A 16,768-nucleotide genomic window follows, 5' to 3' on the forward strand; every position below is an offset into this window, starting at 1 on the left:
TCTGAGCAAGAGGGACCCTTTCTGTCGCAAGGCCAGTTTCTCCATCAAACAGAATAAACCTCATACTGGAATGCAGTGGTCTTACAGTGATGGTCGAGACTGAGGTTCCTTTAGGGAACGAGTAGCTGGGCCCGCTGACTGTCCCCTTCATGGTCATGTGTGAGGCCCACAGAGCTCCTGCTTCGCCTGCTGGCGCCCAGGCGCTGGCTTTGGACGGAGTTGGTTTCATTGCAGATCTTCCAGGTGCAGCAGTGATGGGCTGAGAGGCACAGGAGGTTTTCTAAGGTGTTCAGCTTTAGAAGGAAGTGAGAAGGGAGACTGAGGAGTCATGTGTGTGTTTATTACCAATTTTTGTTCAGTTGCTAAGTTGTATCTGACTCTTTGCAACCTCATGGACTGCAGCACGCCAGGCTCCTCTGTCCTTCACTATCTCCCAGAGTTTGCTCAAACTCATGTCCATTGAGTCCGTGACACCATCTAGTTACCTCATTCTCTGTTGCCCCTTTTCCTCTGGCCTTCAATCTTTCCCAGCATCAGGGTCTTTTCCAGTGAGTCATGCGAGGGTGGCGATGTCTGTTACTGAGTCCAAGCTCACCCTGCTCGCTGAACGATAGGCCAGTGGATCCAAGAGGTGAGATGTTGAGGCAAAGAAGAGACTTTAACTGGGGAGAGATGGCAGGCTGGCACCTCAAAATAACCATCTTATTGGGGTCTGGATGCCAGGTTCTTTTATAGATCAGAGAGAAAAAAGCAAGGAGGAACTAAAGTCAAAAGGCAGAACAGAGGGAGATGCAATGGGGAAGTAAAGTGAAAGGGTCTTCAGGCTTGCAAAACATCTCCGAGGGAATGGCCAGCCCTAGAAGGGGTGTGTTAACCTCTTCTGCTCACAGATGGGCAGGGACAGACTATCTCTCCCTGAGCTGAAGAAAGGCACTTTAGTTTACAGTCACGCGGGCTTCCTCCCTGCAACAGGTCCAGAGAGACAGAGAAAGAGGAGAGGGGGTTGCAGGGGACTGCTTCCCGCCCCAAGGCTGAGCCACCGCCACGGAGGGGCCCTGGACCAGCTTGGTTGCTGTCCGGGTGAGGGTGGGCAGGACCTGTGTGTCCTTCAGACCGTGCACAGCGTCCAGATGAGAAAGCCTCGCTTTAGCCAAGCCAGACAATAAATCCTGGACCTCCAGAGGCAGCAGAACAGCGTGGTGGTGGTGGTGGTGGTGGGGACGGTCACCTCGCAGAGCGTCCGTCCTGTGCAGGAGAGGACCCCATGGAACTCCTTAGATGGCAGACTCTCCTCGAGCCGGCAGACAGGCCTTGGTGCTCAAGGATTATCCCTGGAGCAGGAGGTACATGGCTTCTGTTTCTCCTGCATCTGCCCCAGCAGTGCCCCTTGGGGAGACCCAGGGGTTCCTCAGAGCCTGAGTAGCATTGGCCCTGGGGACACTGCTTCTAGGAAGCCTCCCAGGCTTTCCTGTCTGTGCCCCCTTCTGCTTGCTCGCTTAGGTCCCATCTCCTTGAGTCCTGGAAGTCTTTCTGCCTGGCTAGCAGGGCCCTGCAAGCAGAGATGCTGTGTCCTCCTGTAGGGTTGGCCGTTGGCAGATGCTTGTGGGAAGGGAGTGAGTGATGAGGGGGCGTGTCAGCCCTCTGGCGAGTGCTGAGCTGGGGTGGGGGCTTATGGGAATTGCACTGGAATGTTCTGGCTGCCCCGGCTGGCGGACTTCCGAACTACACGAGAGAGATAACCACCCGGCCAGGTGGGCCCTGGCCCGGCGGTGGGTTTGCTTACAGAGTGGCTTCTCTCAGTTTGGGGGGCGCCTCGCGGGATGGCCCAACTGGGCGAGATGCCCCCTCCCCGGGCCAAGGGCAAGCTACAGCCTAGAGCAGCATGAAGCACTTTCTCTAACAAAATGGTTTTCATTTTTTTTCCATTTTAAAGGTGATGCTTGCCCGATGACTTAGTTTTCATCTGCTGCAGTGACTGACAGCCCAGACTTAGGGGAGTAAGACACACGTGTATCATCTCACTCTTCTGAGCTCACAAGTCCCTGAACTAAAGTTCAGTGCTGGGCAGGACGGGTTCGTCCTGGAGGCTCTGAGGGCACCTGAGTTCCTTAGCTCGTGGCCCCTTCCTTCACGTTCAAGGCCAGCAACGAGGCACCCACCTGCCCCTGCTTCCCACGGCCTCAGCTCTCTCCAGACTCTCGCTCTGGCCTTGCTCGTCCACTCATGCTGACCCTGGGATGCCACTGGACCCGCCCGCGTCCTGCAGACACTCCCCCACTGTAAGATAGGCTGATTGGCACCCGTCATTCCACTTTGCCCTCTGGGGATCCGGAGATGGGGAGTGGACACCTTGGGGGCCCTGATTTTATTGGCCGGAGTAACAAAAGATTAAACAGAAAAGAACAATGGCAGCCTTGCCAGCCACCCGCAGCAGGCCTGGGGCCTTCTGTAATGTTTTCGCACCCGGGAGCATCTGCATGGTTTATGTGGACTTTCCTCAGGTCATCATTACTGGGATGTCCCCTGCTCTAACGGGCCGCCGCTCTGGACCGTCTGGGTTTGGGAAGGTTCCTGTGCAGTAGGTGTTCCTCTCAAGCGTCCTCTGTGGGGCTGCAGGCTGATCCATGGCGGGATGACGTGCTGCCTTCCTGACGGGCCCCGAGCTGCGGAGAGGGCAGCGCCGGGGAGCCTGGTGTGAGTGTCGGATGGAGGCAGTGGGCGTCTTGTCTTTGCGGGAATTTCTCCCATCCCACTCACTCTTGCTCCGAGAGGAGATAACTGTATGAGTTTAATCCCATGAGACAGCTTTGGATCTCCCAGTTACCATGGCAGCCTTGTAAAGCATATGTGACATTTTCTGCCCCCGGTTGCTCCTGGTAGGGAATGGGGTCCTCTTTGGACCAGGGTTATGGGCCATCTGGTCTTGCTCCCCACACTGGGAACTCTTGGTAGGGTGGGGGGACTGAACATGGACTCATAGGGTGGCCCGTTGGCACGGCCAAAATTGGTGCCCAGACCAGGGAGGCTGCTCCCTCCGTGACAGGCTGAGGCAACCTGGCTCCGCTGGCCACAGACCACTTCCAGCTGGTTCCCTGGACCGCTGGGGTCCCGTCCTTCTGAGTGGGAGGCCCAGGGCAGTGGTGGGACAGCTTTTTGAGGTGGGGTCTTGTTTCAGGCAGTTTGCACATTACCGGTGTTAGAAGGGTGCCAAGCAGGTCCTCTGTGGTAACTGTTTCCTCTGCCAGGGGAAGGGGCGGGTCTGGTTTTGGCAGCGGGCTGGGATCCCCACCCCACCTGGCAGTCTCTCCCCCAGGAGCCAGGAGCCCAGGAGGGAATGTGGTTAGGGAGCTTCTGGGACAAGCTGAGGCGGGTGCCTGGCCCAGCTGTGCTGAGCTGGGGGAGGCGGGAGGAAGTGGAGGGGATTCTGTGCAGCCCTCTGAAGCCTCTGCATTTTTGTAAAGGGCCCAGGGGCCACTAGAACGAGCGAGCAGGAGTCCAGCCTCCATTGTCGCGGGCCTGGGTCTCAGACAAGGCCCTGGGGCTATGCAACTTCGAACTTTCATTTCTGACCCAAATGGAATTAAAAATGCTGATGAGGCTCAGTCCTCTCGGAGTGCGTCCCCTGGATCCCCTGGCCTTGTGTCCTTCTCCCGTTTTAGGAATGAGGACTCCAGGGCCCAGAAGAGTTTTGTGGTGGGTCGTGTTCACCCAGTGGCTGAGATGCCGAGCCAGCCCAGACCCCCACCATGTCCTGGGGACCCCCGGCCTGTTCTGGGTGCCACCCACCCAGCTTCTGACTGAGAGGGTTGGAGGGTGAAGGGAGGCCCCCTGCCTGCACTGCTGTCCAGGCCTGGGTCTGGGTGTGGGAGCGATGCGGCTCTGACCCGTGGAACCCTGGCTGGTGGAAGAGGCAAGGGGACACCCACCCCTCAGGCCTCATGAGGCAGGGTGGGCCCAGTGACACCTGTTTTAGCTCCAGTGACACTGATGTCAGACTTGTGGCCCCAGAGCCAAGCGAGGACACATGTCTGTTGTTTAAGCCACAAGCTCTGTGGTCCTTTGTCGCGGTAGCCAAGACACTCTGCCAGCACCTCTGACGGTGGCCCGACACCCTGGGGCTCTGGCCTGGCTCCTGGTGAATTTCCCCTTCCCCTGGGTCAGAGCGAAGGCCCGGCCTGCAGCGCTGCCCCCAGCCCACCGTGGATCCCTCCTCCTTGGCCCTCCTGGCTTTCCCAGCCTGGCACCACTGGGAGCCACCTTCTCCTCCACGGGCTGGTGGTGAGGGCCGAGCCCAGCCTTGTGTTCATCACTGCTCTGTGTATCCCCTGTGGCATCTGCCCCCCAAGGCTGGCTCAGAGCCCCGCAGGGGTCTTGCCTCACCTGTCTCAGGAGCCAGAACCCCTGCCCACGACACAGAGTAGGTGCCTGGGAAGGGGGTCTCTGTGCTGGGGCAGGGTGCACATGCTCCAAGACAGGTCCAGACCTGTGCAGACCGGGGCGCTGAGCAGACATGTCAGCCCCAGAGCAAGCTTGCTCAGGGAGCCCCACTTGTCCCCTGCCCACTGTGTGGAGGGGCTGGTGGGACATGGGGTGGGGGTAGCATCCTTAGGGAGAGAGACTTGGTGGGTCCGGGCAGTGCATCCTGCCCTAGGAGGGGGCTCCCCATGCCGGTCCATCTGTGCTGGTCACGGGGATGCCCTGGACACTCCTCTTCCTTCAGGGGGGCCAGGAAGGTAAGGAGCCGCCTACCCCTGCCTGGGGAGTTGCCTTTCCAGGCCCCTTGGAGCTCAGGGCTGCCCCCCACCCCCACCTCCAGCTCCTCTGTCTCTGTTCCTGTAGCCCCATGTTGCCGACTCTGGCCCAGCTGATTCTCATCACTCGTCCCAGCTGAGATTTTGGGAGCAGCCCTGGCCTGTCGGGTGACACCTGGCTGTAGGCAGGGAGGATTTTCTTGGCCTCCTCGGCAGGCAAGGCCTTGTAAATCCTGGCTCCGACAGGTAGCCTGCAGCCTGGGTGGGCGGTGGGGGTGAGGGCTGACTGTCACACAGAGCCGGCGAGCCAAGGCCTGGCCAGGTCCCCGCCTGGTGGGCTGGGCGGCCTCCCCTTGTGTGGTCTTGGCCTCTGTTCTCAGGGTGAAACTTCCTTATCCTCACAGGTTGGGTGGGGGTCCCTTGGCCATGCCCTGCCCTGGAACCACGTGCCTTGTCTGACCTGCTTCACACCTGAGGGGCTCCCAGGCCCACCATCGGCCTCAGACCAGGCCAGGTTTGTCCCAGAAGGGACCACGTTCCCTCTCGGGTTCCTGGCTCCTGGGAAAGAGACTGCCAGGTGGCTGTTTGAGTTCACTTCATCTTTACTTTGCCCTACCTGGAGAGCCCCAGCCCTGCACTCAGGCTGCTGGCGGATGGGCTGGGGGGTGTAGAGGGCATCTCTCTCGGGCGGTGGGCCCCTCTCATTCCCCTGGGAGATTGGGGCCTGTGCTCCTCAATCTGCATCCCTTGGTCACCAGGTCTGCTGAAAGGTCAAGAGCTTCCGAGCCCTCGTCCAGCCTGGGTGGCTGCTGCGGCTTAGGGCCTTTGTAGAGTTGCTGCCGCCGGAGGGAGGGCCCTGTGCTGGGGCCAGCGCTGTCCAGGGGCTGGGGCCTGGGCCCCCGTTCCTGCTGTAGCAAATCCCTGGAGATGTGTGTGCAGCGTGGGGGCCGGTTTGAGGAGCACTTTTTGGGGTGAAATCTGGGGTAACACAAGATCGACCCCTTTGCAGCATGCAGGTCAGTGTCATCGAGCACACTCACAGTGCTGTGCTCCTGCCTCCTGCATTGCCCTGTGGACGGGGCGGTGAGAAGAATCGAGAGCCAGCTTTGGGTGTCAGCGTCCACACCCCACGCTCACCAGAGGCCTGGTGTGGGGGCCAGAGGCCTCTCCGAGCTGCTGCCTCGCTCCAGAAATGGGAGGAAACTCAGTTTCCCCGGACCCCACACCCCCTCCCTCGGGTTGGGGGTGCTCCTGGGCTGATCATCTAAGAAGCCAGGGTTTCAGGGCGCCTGCCTCCTAAGCACTTACTGACACTTCCTGGAGCAGAACGCCCTCTGCCAGTGACCAGATGGGCCTTGGCCACAGCTCCAGGCCAGGGCTTGACCTTCGACCTCCTGACTTGCCTGGGCTCAGTCCACCCCTTCGACAAGCTGGAGCATCAGCCTATCAGGTGACCAGGCCACTGGGCTTTCAGGGCACACCCCACCCCCAGACTGGCTTTGTGAGCAAGAAGGGTGGTCGGTCCCTGGATGGTTTTCTGGGCTGTGTCATCATCCCTGCACCATTCCAGTCTGTGTCTGACAGCCGGGAGCTGGGATGGGCTGGCCAGCTGAGTCACTTTCAGGGAGGGTGGGGGCTGCAGGGAGTAGCTGTTGGAATCTGTTTCACAACAGTGGTGTTGGAGAAGACTCTTGAGAGTCCCTTGGACAGCAAGGAGGTCAAGCCAGTTCAATCTTAAAGGAAATGAGTCTTGAATATTAATTGGAAGGACTGATATTGAAGCTGAAGCTCCAATCCTTTGGTCACCTGATGCGAAGAGCTAACTCCTTGGAAAAGACCCTGATGCTGGGAAAGATTGAAGGCAGGAAGAGAAGGGGGCAACAGAGGATGAGATGGTTGGATGACATGAGTTTGAGCACACTCTGGGAGACAGTGAAGGATAGGGAACCATGGTGTGCTGCAGTCCATGGGGTCATAGAGTCGGACACGAGTTACTGACTGAACAACAACAACAATGCCCTGCAAGCTGATAGATCATTCTGGAAGCAGGAGGATTGTGCTGCAGCTGACCTGGGCCAGGACTCCCCAGGGTCAGCTCCCAGAAATCCCAGGCAGCCCCAGTCTCCACACGGAGGCCTGGAACCCCACACGCCCCAGTCTTGGGTCAGGAAGGAAAGGTGGGGTGGGGTGCCTCTCTGTCTCTCCTTCCTGGCCCCTCTGCTGCTTGCCTCCCCGGGGTTTCAGCTGAGGCCCAGCTGCTGGCCTGCTGAAGTTCCCCACCCCAACCTGGAGACTGGCCTGGGTGGGGGTCATTGCTGGCCCTCCCTTGGCAGGGCTACTGACTGTCCTGGGGTACCCACAGGACCCACAGCTGCCCCCACAACCCTGGACTGCCCCCAACCTGAAAGATCTGCTATTTATTTTGGTTTCTGAATCATCCATACTGATTCATACAGGATTTAGGAAGTCTCACTCAAAGAATATTCAAAGTATGAATGTGTTAGTTGTGTCCGACTCTTTCCAGCCCATGGACTGCAGCCCATCAGGCTCCTCTGTCCACAGGGATTCTCCAGGCAAGAATACTGGAGTGGGTTGCCATGCCCTCCTTCAGGGGATCTTCCCAACCCAGGGATCAAACCCAGGTCTCCTGCATTGCAGGCAGATTCGTTACCGTCTGAGCCACCAGGGAAGCCCCCCAAAATGTTCAAACTACTGTACAATTGTGCTCATTTCACATGCTAGCAAAGTAATGCTCAAAATCCTTCAAGCTAGGCTTCAGCAGTACGTGAATCAAGAACTTCTAGATGTACAAGCTGGATTTAGAAAAGGCAGAGGAACCAGAGATCAAATTGCCAACATCTGTTGGATCATAGAAAAAGCAAGGGAATTCCAGGAAAAAAACATACTTCTCCTTCATTGACTACACTAATGCCTTTGACCATGCGGATCACAACAAACAATGGAAAATGCTTAAAGAGATGGGAATACCAGACCACCTTACCTGTCTCCTAAGAAACCTGTATGTGGGTAAAGAAGCGATAGTTAGAACTGGACATGGAACAATGGACTGGTTCAAAATTGAGTAAGGAGTACATCAAGACTATATATTGTTACTCTGGTTATTTAACTTATATGCAGAGTACCTCGTGCGAAATGCCAGGCTGGACGACTCACAAGCTGGAATCAAGATTGCCGGTAGAAATATCAACAACCTCAGATATGCAGATGATACCACTCTAATGGCAGAAAGTGAAGAGGAACCAAAGAGCCTCTTGAGAGTAAAAGAGGAGAATGAAAAAGCTGGCTTAAAACTCAACATCCTTCAATTAAAAATAAATTTATTTTAAAAAGTGAAAAAAAACCCTCAGCATTCAAAAAACTAAGATGCTGACATCCAGACTCATCACTGCACGGCAAATAGATGGGGAAAAGGTAGAAACAACGACAGAGTTTATTTTCTTGGGCTCCAAAATCACTGGGGACAGTGACTGCATCCATGAAATTAAAAGACGCTTGCTCCTTGAAGAAAAGCTATTACAAATCTAAACATCATATTAAAAAGCAGAGACGTCACTTTGCTGACAAAGGTTCGTCTAGTCAAAGTATGGTTTTTCCGGTAGCCACGTACAAATGTGAAAGTCAAACAACAAAGAAGGCTGAGCACCGAAGAATCGATGCTTTAAAACTGTGGTGCTGGAGAAGACTTGAGAGTCCCTTGGACAGCACAGAGTTCAAACCAGTCTATCCTAAAGGAAATCAACCATGAATATTCATTGGAAGGACTGATTCTGAAGCTGAAGCTCCAATACTTTGGTCACCTGAAGCAAGGAGCCAACTAATTGGAAAAGACCCTAATGCTGGAAAAGATTGAGGGCAGGAGGAGAAGAGAGTAACAGAGGGTGAGATCGTTGGATGGCATCACCGATTCAGTGGACATGAGTTTCAGCAAACTCTGGGAGATAGTGAAGGACAGGGAAGCCTGGCATGCTGCAGTCCATGGGATGGCAGAATTGGACGTGACTTAGTGGCTGAACAACAAAGCAACCCCTTCCCCCCAGGTACCCAGGAGGCACAGGAGGTGGGGGGCACCTATCTTTACAAGTTCATTCCACTGCTGTGTGGGCTAGATGCTGGAGTTATAGCAAGGAGCCAACAAGGTCAAGGCACCATGCCCTTGAGGCATGGGTCCCGAGGGGCTGAGGGTACAGCAGTGCTGGTCCATGGATGCTGTGAACTAAAAGCATGGCCTGTGGCTGCTGGGGGAGTCAAACAAGTGCCCATTCCTCTCCCCCACCCCCACCACCCCAGCAGGGACTTGAACCTGATGTGCAGTCTGGGTGGTCCTCCAAGCTCTCCCCTGCCCTGACTGGTGGGTCCCTTTCCTCTGTATCTCCCCCTCTCCCCAGTTCCAGCCGTGTACAGGGCAGATGCTTAGCAGAGGGGAGCCTGCTGAACCTGCCCAGCCCCTCCCTGGCCCTGGGCAGGGTCACCTCCTTCTCAGTCCGCGTTGCCATTGCCTGGGGACAGTGCACAGGGAGGGCCAGCCCCCTGCCTGCTCTGCTTCTCTCCAGGAGGCCCTGGGGGTGATGCCTGTGCAGTAGTCACAAGGCATCCTGTGGCCCCTTTCCTGCCAGCCTTGGCTGGGCCCTGGAACCCCGACTCTAGGGGGGCCCAGCCCCTACACTGAGGCTGGCACGGTCTAGCTGCGAGCAGATTCAGGGGCTGAGCAGCCTTCCCAGTGCAGAGACACAAGGGACTCAGCTCGGTGAGGTGGTGGAGGTGGATGCTCAGCTGAGCTGAGGTGCCTGGCAGGGAGATGCTGGGGGCAGGGGGCAGTAAGGGCCATTCAGACCTGGTTGGGCACCTGTAGGATGGCATCCAGATGCGGCTAGAGGGACACAGCAGGTGCCATTGTGAGTTCCAGACCCTGAGCGTCAGCACACAGGCCCTTTCCGTGGGTGTGGGAGCCCTGGAGGCTCCAGGTCACATTGTCCTGGTCACCAGCATCCACAGGGTCAGGGCAGGGTGCAGGAAGGCAGCTATAAGGCTGACTCCACCCTGGCGGCAGTGCCCAGCCCCTGGGGACCCTGCCATGTCAGCAGCTGCCAGAGGGCGTCTGCCCTTTATTTGCAGCCCCACCTGGCTGGCCTCTGCCCTGCTAGCTGCCTGGCTACACAGCCCGAGTATCAAGGTGGGCCCTGGTGGGGAGGGGTCTTGCACCTGGCTGCTGCCCGCCTGAGAGCCTGGCCCCTGTGCCATCTCCCCAGGCTAGTCTGGTGGGGAGACCCTGGGCACCCAAGCTCTGACCCCCGGGCTGGGCTGAGCGTGGACTGGCCCTGCGTAACTCTCTAGGAATTCCCAGAAAATTCCCAGTGTTAACCCCGCAGGCTGGGGCTCAGGGTGACATTCCAGTGCCGCCTTTCCCGTGGGACCTTGGCCGCCCCTGCAGCCTGAACTTGGCTCGGGGTCTCCCAGGGACCCTCCCAAGGACATGCCAGTGGAGAGGGGAGCTGAAGACGTCGGTGGCTTGGGCTTGGGCTTGGGGACTGCAGCCCAGGCTGGTCTGGGCCTTGAGCCTCCAGGCGGGGGTGGCATTTCCAGCAACTGCTCCTTGTGGGCTGTCCTGGCATCTGGCCGTCCATGGCTTGTGGCTCCTGGGGGTCTCCGCTTGCCTCTGGGTCACATTCCCTATGAGATTGGGGGACCCCTGCCTTTGATGTTGGGGTGCTGGGAGGACAGAGCTGGGCCCCCTCAGACCTCGGGCTTGCCGCACAGCAGGGGGCTGGGGGCCGGCATAAGGGCCTGGGCCCCTTGTCACCCTATGCCCAAGAGGTGTTCTGGAAAACGAGGCACCCGAGTCCCCCGGGCCCTGGCTGGGTCTGTGGGGCCACGGTGCCACCAGCCCCTCGTGGGCATCCTCGGCACCCCCGGCCACATTCCTTGTGGCAGGGGAAGTGCTACCATCCTGCACCCACAAAGGCTGAGCAGAGGACAGGGGAGCTGTGGGCAGCGTGGCCTCGTCGGTGGGGTCTCCGCCTGCTCTGCCCTCCATGCCAGAGCCCAGTGGCATTCCCCTACTCCCCAGGCCTGACTCACATGCCACAGGGTCCCAGCAGACAGAGTGGGGGAGACCTAGGCGGGGATGGGGGCGCATGGAGCCCACTGCCAGGTCTCAAGCAGCTGTGGGGTGACAGTGGGGGCCTCTTCCTGGCCTCCATGCTGGGGGATGCCTGGTTTCTCTGGCAAACCCACAGCTGGACAGAACACAGGGGCCATTCTCGGGGGGACGCAGGCAAGCGAGGATGGCTCCTTAGGGAGCAGGGCCCATCCTGTGCCGAGCTGTCCCCAAGGGACACTCCTGCCAGGTCACACTGGGACACCACAGGACCACAGGTGCTGGGCACGGGGAGGGACCTGGTTGGCGGCGCGGCCCCCCAGCTGCTGGATTGACTCGGCGGGTCCCTCTCTCCTGAGGCCTGTCTGGAGGGGTGAGGTTTGCCCATCTCTGCCGGGCCTCGTCCTCCAGTGTTGTGGGGTCCTGAGCTTCCTCCTGCCCCTGTGCTGGGCTCACCCGCATCTCCCCCTCGCAGATGTGAATGAGTGTGCCACTGGCAACGCAGGCTGTGAGGGTGAGTGTCACAACACCGTGGGGGGCTTCTACTGCCGCTGCCCGCCTGGCCGCCAGCTGCAGGGAGACGGCAAGACCTGCCGAGGTAGGTCCCCGGCCCGGCCCCGAGCCCCCGCCCGAGTGTGGCCTAAGCATCCCTGCCCTGACTGCTCCTGGGCTGCCTCCTCCCCACCCCTGGGCTGCTCTGCTGAGGGCCCTGGAGTGGCGCCCAGCTCCCTGGGGTCCTCCCTGCCCGACTGCTCCCCGCACCTTTGGGGAATCCACGTTTCCCCCAAAACGAGCCTCGGTGGGTCAGAGAGCCTGATGTGGGTGGACGGCATCCTGGGTGCCGTGTTGGGGAGGGAGATTGCTCTGCTCGCGGGTAGGGAGAGGCAGGTGGTGGGTCGGAGATGCAGCTGGGGAGGGTGGGCGGGCAGTTCGCAGGCCCGAGTATAGCTGCATGGCCCCTGAGAGGGTCAGAGGGCAGGCTGTGTGCCTGGGCGGCATGGGGACGCTGGGGGGCACCCTACCCCTGCAAGGGCTTGCTGAGCCCAGTCTGGAAGTGGTCACCAGCTCTGGGCCTGTCACAGCTCTCTGCCATCACTGGCAGGCTGTCAGCAAAACCAAGAACAGACAGAAGGAAATTTCCTGGATTTGGGGAGAGGGGAACAGATTAGCTTAGCATTGAGGCTGGGAGAAGGCAAGGGGTGGGGTGGAGGACATGCTCTCCCTCCTTGTCCCCCACACTCCCACACCTGCGCTCCCCCACCAGGCCCCTGACCCCAGGACCTGGTTGGCTGCTTGGCCCCTGAGTTCATACAGGGTGGGGGCTGGCGGGCATCTGTGTTCCCTCCCCTGAGTCATGTCAGACAGCCGCTGTCATCCCCCATCTCTCCGAACTTCTTTTCCCGACCAGAACGCTGTCTTTGGTTCTGCCAGAGACCAGCTGTGAGCCATCCCTCAGGGTAGGGGTGGTGGCAGGATCACAGCCCACTGGACTGGGGATCTGGGAACCGGGGGGAGTCTGCCCTGGCTGGGGTGTTTTGCAAACTGTTCTGGTTTCCAGCATGTCTTCATTGGAGGGGAGAAGGGTGGAGGCAGCAGAGAGGTGGCTGACCTGTCACGCACAGCCCAGGACCTGAGGACCTTGTGCTTGTTGGGTGACAGGAGCACAGACCTGTCACAGACAGAACCAGTACCAGACAGAACCAGACCATGTCACCCACCTGCGTCCCGGTTTCCCCTTCTGTGAATGGAGCCCCGCTGGGCTGGCAGGACCTTCCACGGCCCGCAGTCCCACCCCAGGGCACACTGAATACAGGTGGAGTTGGGGGTGGGAAGGAGTGCCCCTTCCTGGCCCCGTGTCCGCTCTCCTGCCAGTGCCCCCTGAAGTGGGGGTGGCTGCCCTGATGTCGGGAAGGCATCAGGGGCCTAAAACCTGCCAGGCCCTTGGCAGTCTCTCCAGGAGCTCAGCCCCCTTCACCCACTCTCAGCCTCCTGGTCTCCATGAGCTCCAGGGATGCCGGCACACAAGACAGAGCAGCCCCCAGCATGTGCTCCCGCACGGGGGTCTCCTGGCCTTCCACCCACTGCAGGTGCCCCGGGGTGAGGGTCCTGCTCCTGCCACCACTGCCGCTGGCGCACTGCCGACCTCGCAGCCTCTCTGAGCGTTTCCAGCTCTGTGGCCTACAGATAGGGCTGGACACGGGTTTCCCGTCCCTGACCCTTCTGGCCCTAAGTCCCCAGAGTCTGCGGGTGTGCAACCCAGCCCCTTGTCAGTGCCCAGGAAGCTCCGGGCCAGGGCCTGGGGGGCATGTTGGGGCTGCCCCAGGGCTGGGCGTCTTCTGACGTGTGCTCCAGGCCGCTCCGTGCTGACCTGGGGCCCAGTGGCCAGGAGCAGTCCTGGAACACAAGTGCACAGCTTGGCCACTGGCTGGAGCCCAGCTCAGGGTCAGCAGGCCCGGTCTTGATGCCTTCCCTGGAATTCCTTGATTTAGAAGGTCTCAAGGACAGGTGGGCGAGATGGTCGCTACCTGGCAGTTGGCTGAAGGGGGGGTACTGAGAGGACCAGAAGGGGGCCAGTCAGGGGGCTGCCCTCACCCTGGCGTGCCCACCCTTGCCTCGCTCCCGGCCCCTCCCCAGCCCCCTGGGAGCTCGCTGACTGGCTCCGCGTGTTTGGGATGGCTGAGGCTCCGAGTCACCGCGTGGCTGAGAGCGCTCTGCCGAGAGCCAAGCGCCTGCTGTTTTCTCTGTCCCTCAGCCAGCCCCCGCCGCCCCTGAAATCTCAGCTCTGGCCAGTGATCGGGGCTCTGGGGGCGGCCAGCCGGCTGAATGTGAGCAGAGCGGACAGGAAATCAAGATGTTACTGTGGAGGACAGGCCAGCCCTGGCCGCTCACACACAGGGCTGCACGCCGAGTTGCCGGTGGGGTGAGCCTGGAAACCGCCCCAGTGATTGATCGACGCCGTGAAACACCGAGCGCTGGTGCAGGCCCTGCCTGAGGGTGGCCTTGGCCCCCACCCGGGGGGCAGTGCCAGATCAGTGTGTCTGTCGTGTTCTGGGGGGGCATCGATGGCAGGAGCCCTGCTCCCTTCTCCTGGGGGGGCACAGGTGCTGGGGAAGGGCGCATTGCCAGGTGATGCTGTAGCCCACTGCTGCTCCCGCAGCGTCCTCGTAGGGTACGTCCTCTGACCGGTGCCCGCCCTCCCTCCAGACCCACGGGCAGGTGTGCTCAAACCTGTGCTTTATGGGGGAGGTGGGTCTTGGGGAGAAACGTGGACCCCACTGTCCAGCTCCCGTCCCAGCTGCCGGGGCCCTGAGCTCCTACCCAGCACCGCCAGGCTTTCCATGTCGGCCCCTCTGGGGAGGCCCCTCCAGGGCCAGACTCCAGTGTCAGCCTCAGCTCAGCGCCTTGGGGCGCTCTCAACTTCAGTCTCTTCCTCTGGAAAGTGTTGCCGACACCCTTGGCTCCTAGGATCCCTGAGAGGACTCAGCGCTGGCAGCAGGCTCCCTACCCCTCAGGGACTGCTGGGGGGCATGAGGGAGGGAGATAAGGGGGGCCGCAACCTGAGCCGAACCCCCCTCACCCTGGCCTGAGGCCATGAGCCCTTCACCCCAGCCTCACTGCCTCCTCTTGAGCAAGGTCTGCAGGGACTAGCCTGGAGATCTGGGGCGGGGACCAGGACCTACATCTAGGGCCATGATGGGAATCAGAACCCCCAGGGGACCCTGGTAGGTCCTTGCCCTCCCCAAGGCACGTTCCCCCTCCTCACTCCTTCCGGCCATGCTGGCTGGGTGGATGCTGAGTCCCTCAGTGAGGTGGGTCCTTCCATCAGGCTGGGTGGTGTTGCCTGAAGGTCTCAGAGACCTTGCTGTGGGGAGGGGTTTTCGGTCCCATTGTGAGGGGGAAATTAATCTTGTCGGTTGGAGAAAATCAGGGTGTCTCCCTGGGATAGACTCCAGGGGTTGGGGGGGGCGCCTCCCAGGTCCAGGCCTGAGGGCCAGCCTTCCCTTGGTGCTGGGGGTGGAATTCTTCCTGAGCCAGTTCCATGGTTCCCACCCCTCCGCTGCTCCCTCCCTCCAGGAGGTCAGGAAGGGCTGGGAAACTGGCAGCAGGTGACTCTCCGGGTAGGGTGGGGGTAGGGGTGGGGGGCTGAGTGGGAGTCCTCAGTCCAACATGAAAACGGCTGGCTCTGGCCTGGGGGCTCAGCATGTCCCCAATCCCCACTACTCCTTGGCTATGGGGCGTCCAGTGCAGAGTTAGGGTCTCTAACGGGGTGTCTGTGAGAAGCTCATGGAGGGGTCAAGGCTTTGAGAAAGTAGAAGTGCCCTGTACTCCAGCCCCCCGGCCCAGGCTTTGGCGTCCGCGTGGTCCCCACCATGGGACTGACCCTTCTCAAGAGGTAAAGGACCTGCTCCAAGGCCTTGCACTCAGGATGGTGCGGGCTGCGCTCCTCACCCTGTCTGACTCGGCTGTTGCCACCGGCTCGTCCCGCCTGGGTCCGGGTGGGAATGCAGTTGAGCCTCGTCCGACCCGACGGGGATCCTCTCTCACACTCGCTCGGGCCGGCTGCTGCCAGGTCCCGTCTGTCCCCAGGGAGAGTCAGGAATGTGGGAAGTGACGTGTCCTGATTAGGAAGCCCCTGGGGCTCCCGCCTGGGCTGGGAGGGCCGTGGGCTGACCCGAGCCAGCTGTACTGTCCTGCGGCCGTGGGGGTGGGGGCAAGGGGAGCCGCTATGGACTCTCATACTGGTGCCCTGGGCGGAGTCCACCTGCACTTCCCTGGGCCCTTCGTGGGGGCTTTCTCTGAATCTCCTGCTGTGGCAACCCTAGATGGCAATGCCGCCTCACAGGGGGTTTCAGAGCCTTTAGTGCTAGGAGGACTTTTCACTTCCTGGGGACCCAGCTGCCTGAGTCAGGAGAGTGGGGAGGGCGGCAAGACTCTTGTGGGGATGTGAAGAGGTGTCTGGCCTGCCCAGCCTGCACTCCATGCCAGGTTCTGGCTGTAGCCCTACACACCAGTCTGCTCAGTGTTCACATGGCCCCATGGTCCCCAGTCTGCTCAGTGCTCACAGCGCCCCGTGGTCCCCATCTGCTCAGTGCTTACAGGCCCTGTGGTCCCAGGTCTGCTCAGTGCTCACGGTGCCCTGTGGTCCCGGGTCTGCACAGCGCTCACAGTGCCCCATGGTCCCCATCTGCTCAGTGCTCACAGCGCCCCGTGGTCCCAGGTCTGCTCAGCACTCAATGGCCCTGTGGTCCCCGGTCTGCTCAGCACTCACACGGCCCCGTGGTCCCGGGTCTGCTCAGCGCTCACATGGCCCCGTGGTCCCCATCTGCTCAGCACTCACATGGCCCTGTGGTCCCCGCTCTGCTCAGTGCTCACATGGCCCCGTGGTCCCCCGTCTGCTCAGCGTTCACAGGCCCCGTGGTCCCCCATCTGCTCAGCGCTCACATGGCCCCGTGGTCCCCCGTCTGCTCAGCGCTCACAGCCCCCGTTGTCCCCCATCTGCTCAGTGCTCACATGGCCCCGTGGTCCCCCGTCTGCTCAGCGCTCACAGGCCCCGTGGTCCCCCATCTGCTCAGTGCTCACATGGCCCCATGGTCCCCAGTCTGCTCAGTGCTCACATGGCCCCGTGGTCCCCGGTCTGCTCAGCACTCACATGGTCCTGTGGTCCCCGCCTGCTCAGTGCTCACAGCGCCCCGTGGTCCCTGGTCTGCTCAGGGCTCACAGCGTCCAGTGGTCCTCATTTTGTGCAGAGGAGCAAGAGGCTCAGAGAGGGCAAGAGTGCATTCAGGTCACACAGCTGGGTGCAGCGGATAAAGCCCAGAGTGACGTCATGGGCTCCCCTGGCCCCAGGTCCCACCGAAGCCAGTGCTCAGGCCCATCTAGGGGTGGCTGCCAGCCTCTCGGG

The 16,768-nt window shown here is 60.4% G+C and overlaps 1 protein-coding gene across 4 annotated transcripts in view; it reads left to right on the forward strand.

Annotated features, from left to right (window-relative positions):
* The window catches only part of MEGF6 (multiple EGF like domains 6), a 102,146-nt gene that overhangs the window by 37,112 nt on the left and 48,266 nt on the right, over positions 1 to 16,768 (forward strand). For 2 of the 4 annotated variants that reach the window (XM_059875755.1, XM_059875753.1), the window contains exon 5: positions 11,342 to 11,464. The exons of the other annotated variants lie outside the window; for them this stretch is intronic. In XM_059875755.1, the coding sequence (XP_059731738.1) occupies positions 11,342 to 11,464 (123 nt within the window). The remainder of the gene's footprint in view (positions 1 to 11,341; positions 11,465 to 16,768) is intronic. 4 annotated transcript variants of the gene reach the window in all.

Source organism: Bos taurus, chromosome 16 (assembly GCF_002263795.3).
Source record: "Bos taurus isolate L1 Dominette 01449 registration number 42190680 breed Hereford chromosome 16, ARS-UCD2.0, whole genome shotgun sequence".
Lineage (NCBI taxonomy): Eukaryota > Metazoa > Chordata > Mammalia > Artiodactyla > Bovidae > Bos > Bos taurus.